Source organism: Triticum aestivum, chromosome 7A (assembly GCF_018294505.1).
Source record: "Triticum aestivum cultivar Chinese Spring chromosome 7A, IWGSC CS RefSeq v2.1, whole genome shotgun sequence".
In the NCBI taxonomy this organism is placed as follows: Eukaryota; Viridiplantae; Streptophyta; class Magnoliopsida; order Poales; family Poaceae; genus Triticum; species Triticum aestivum.
Window position 1 is genome coordinate 126,388,207 of NC_057812.1, and position 3,715 is coordinate 126,391,921.

The 3,715-nt window shown below is 51.6% G+C and overlaps 1 protein-coding gene across 1 annotated transcript; it reads left to right on the plus strand.

Moving 5' to 3' along the window:
• Positions 1–6: 6 nt before the first annotated feature.
• LOC123150010 (protein trichome birefringence-like 1) lies at positions 7–3,419 on the plus strand. Its single transcript, XM_044569809.1, has 5 exons — positions 7–1,809; positions 1,906–2,098; positions 2,198–2,391; positions 2,511–2,669; positions 2,765–3,419. Exons 1-5 carry the CDS (start codon positions 149–151, stop codon positions 3,105–3,107), a joined length of 2,550 nt encoding a protein of 849 aa, XP_044425744.1. The 5' UTR covers positions 7–148; the 3' UTR covers positions 3,108–3,419.
• The last annotated feature ends 296 nt before the right edge of the window (positions 3,420–3,715 follow it).

A 3,715-nucleotide genomic window follows, 5' to 3' on the forward strand; every position in this document is an offset into this window, starting at 1 on the left:
TCATTCGCCATCTCCTCCTCCTCCTCCTCCTCCACTGTCACTGTCGCTTCCTCACCGCCTCCACCCGGACCGCTTCCCGGAGCCCACAGCCGCCGAACTCCGGCCCGGCGCCGCGGCCTCTGCCGCCGACGCCTCGCCGTCGCGCGGGATGAAGGGCCTGTGGAAGCAGAGCGGGCTGGCGGCCATGGCGTGCGCCGACGCGGGCCAGCTCGGCCCGGCCGGCGCCGGGGCGGGGCGCTCCCGCAGGCGCGCGAGGCTCGTGGTGTACGCCCTCGCGGTGGCCTTCGCAGCATTGACGGCCTACATCGCCCTCTGCTCGCCCGCGGCCCCCGCCGGCGCGGGCGTCGGCGGGGCCGGGGACGGAGCCTCGTGGTTCGACGGCGTGTACGCCTCCACGGCGCCGTACCGCTCGCATGTTTCGACCTTCTTCTCCTCCGTCTTCCCTGCCAACTCGTCCGCCCCCTCGCCCGAGCCGTCTCGCCGCGACGGCGGTGGCGCGGCCAGCGGATCGAGCGAGGGAGGCGGCGACGTGAGTCGCGATGTGGATACTAAGCAAGTCGGAAGCGGGGCAGGGAGCGGTAATTCCGCCACGGCTGGGTCTGACAAGCAGTTGGGGAGCGGAGGTAGTGCGCCAAGCAGCAATGCCGCCGGTGCCGGTGCACCGCCGGCCGGGAACCCAGCGGGAAGTGGCACGGCCGCCGCCAAGAGCGATTCTCCGACGAATAATCCTGCCACAAGTGGCGGTGCGCCGGCTAGTTCGGCAGATCGGAATAAAGGTAACTCTACTGGAGGCGGTTCTAGTAGCCAGGCAGGGGGTCGTGGTGAATCCCCAACTAGTGATTCTGCCGGAGAAAGAGCCGTGCCGAAGGCCGACGAGGGGAGTGATGGATCCAGTAAGCAGTCGGGAAGCGGAGCTCCGACCAATAATGGCGCCGCTGGAAATGTCAGCGCGGTGAAGGCAGACACCAAGGATTCAGTTGGAGTCTCCGGCGGTAGTCCTGCCGGAGATGGCAGCGCGGTGAAGTCCGATTCCAAAATTGAGCCTGATAACCAGGCAGTGACTGCAAGCGGTGCTCCGAGCAGTGGTTCTGCTGCTGGAAATATCACCACAGCCAAGGCTGATGGAAAGGATTCAGTTGGTGCGGTTAACAGTGGCTCGGCCGGAAGTGAGACAGTTGTGAAATCTGATCTGAATAATGAGTCTGATGGTGCATCAGGGAGTGGAAATGTAGATGAAACCCATGAATCAGCACCAAGTGCTACTCCAGTGAAGAGCAATGCCGAAGAGGGAGGAATTCAGCACGATAAATCGAGTGGGAATGTGGTTTCAACTAGTAATCAGACTGCAGTGGCCGAGGAGAAAGAAGATGAATCTTCAACCAAGAACCAGACCCTTGTAGCATCTCCAATTGTGACCAAACAGAACCAGACGAGTGGACCTTCTTCTGTTGGAAGTGATAGTGCGGTGAATAAGAAGGAAGCAACTCCCCAGGTTAGTGCAAGTTCACTGAAGGATCATTCATCCCAAACAATCGCCGCAAAAGCCGGGAACCACAGCGAAGTTCTGGCCAAAGGGTCATCAACTAAGCAGGCTGGTGGTGCCGGTGGAAATAAGAAGGTTGACTGGATAAAGGAGATGGCCGGCTGTGACATGTTCCATGGGAACTGGGTTCGGGACGACTCGTACCCTCTCTACCCCGGGGGATCGTGTCCTCACATCGACGAGCCCTTCGACTGCCATCTCAATGGTCGGCCGGACCGAGCTTACGAGAAGCTCCGGTGGCAACCCAGTGGATGCAACATCCCAAGGTGAGGACAGCTCATTAGACTAGCTCAATCAAATGTCAGTGAATTTATTTCATGCTTGGTGTGTAACATGACCATTTCTGTTATTTGTTACACTAGATTGAATCCAACTGATATGTTGGAGAGGCTGAGGGGGAAACGACTAGTTTTTGTTGGCGATTCACTCAACAGGAACATGTGGGAATCCCTGGTTTGTATATTGAGGCATTCTGTCAAGGATACGAGGAAGGTTTTTGAGGCTTCTGGTAGGCGCGAGTTTAAGACCGAGGGCTCGTACTCTTTCCTATTCACGGTATGCATGATTCCAGTTTGGACTGGTTCTACACTACTGTGATACTTTGCATCTTTTTCCATAATTAGAACATTTCTTTGTTGATTTTTTGTTGTTTAGGACTATAACTGCAGTGTGGAGTTCTTCCGCTCTCCTTTCCTAGTCCAAGAGTGGGAGACGCGAGTCAGCAATGGAAATAAAAAGGAAACTCTTAGGCTTGACATTGTCGAGCAATCATCACCAAAGTACAAGGATGCGGACTTCATCATTTTCAATACTGGACACTGGTGGACACATGAAAAAACTGCCCTAGGGTAGCTTGTTTTTACTGCTCTCTTGTTGGACAATCATCTACATTTCATTCTTGTTGCCTAGCATTTCCTGCCATACATTCGAATGCCTAAACACTGAAGATATGTTCAACGTGCCACAGGAAGGACTATTACCAGGAAGGTAGTCACATATATAGCGAGTTAAATGTCGTGGACGCCTTTCATAAAGCCCTTATCACCTGGTCCAGATGGATTGATGGCAACGTAAATCCCAAGAAAACCACCGTGATGTTCAGAGGCTACTCAGCATCTCATTTCAGGTGTGTATAACCTTTCCTGTGAACTGCCTACATACTATGTTGGTATGACTTGCCCTTGACCGAACTAATGTATTGTTGTGGATCTCAATATGCAGTGGCGGGCAATGGAATTCAGGAGGCAGCTGCGACAAGGAGACCGAGCCAATAAAAAATGAGCAATACCTTTCAACCTACCCACCAAAGATGAGCATTTTGGAGGATGTGATCCACAAGATGAGAACCCCGGTTGTTTACTTGAACATAACAAGATTGACGGACTATAGAAAGGATGCGCACCCCTCGATCTACCGCAAGCAACACCTGAGCGAGGAGGAGAGGAGGTCGCCTGAGAGATACCAGGACTGCAGCCACTGGTGTCTCCCCGGGGTACCGGATTCCTGGAACGAGCTGGTTTACGCCCAACTTTTGATCAGTCAGCATCAAATGCTCCAACAGTAAATGCAAGTATGAGTTTTCTGGATGCCTGTATTGTCAAGGATAATGATCATCAAGATGATCGACGTAGATAGTAAAGCTGCCGCTGGTGAGATCTCTCGATACCCCGTACACACATTCTTCGGTTAGAGGCTCATATAGAACTTGATGTTGTAAAGTTCATGCCTACGCTAATCAGAAGTAAACAGTAGTATAGATGAGATGATATATAGGTGATTCTGTGTTTTTGGCTGTGCTCAAGGATGTCACATGATGCATTCTGATTTTGTTTTGTATAAGCTGGAAAATACGAATGGCATGGTGCATAACAAAAGAGCTGTCTGATGGGTGGCACTGAAATCCTGTATGGTTTTGTTTTCAGTTGGTCTATAGGGCCTGTTTGCTAGTCTATGACTGAAAAATTGATACTCCGGTAGTATTTTACTGACCTCACATGAAGCCGGGATGCGACGTTTAGTCAATAAAAATAAAAATATCATACCGTTTTTTTTTCAAAACCGAAAAATACAGTGCCTTCATATGCTGCTATCCTTGATTTTTCTTGTTCTAATTTAAAAAGTATAGGAGTATTGTGTTCTTGAAAGAACGAAAACGATGTGTTTACGAAGTAC

What these genes read in the sequence shown, in the direction of transcription:
- LOC123150010 (XM_044569809.1), top strand. Translation starts at nt 149, where the DNA reads ATGAAGGGCCTGTGGAAGCAGAGCGGGCTGGCGGCCATGGCGTGCGCC. An exon ending in AGTGGATGCAACATCCCAAG is followed by an intron (nt 1,810 to 1,905) that starts GTGAGGACAGCT and finishes TTGTTACACTAG; the next exon opens with ATTGAATCCAACTGATATGT. An exon ending in CATGAAAAAACTGCCCTAGG is followed by an intron (nt 2,392 to 2,510) that starts GTAGCTTGTTTT and finishes AACGTGCCACAG; the next exon opens with GAAGGACTATTACCAGGAAG.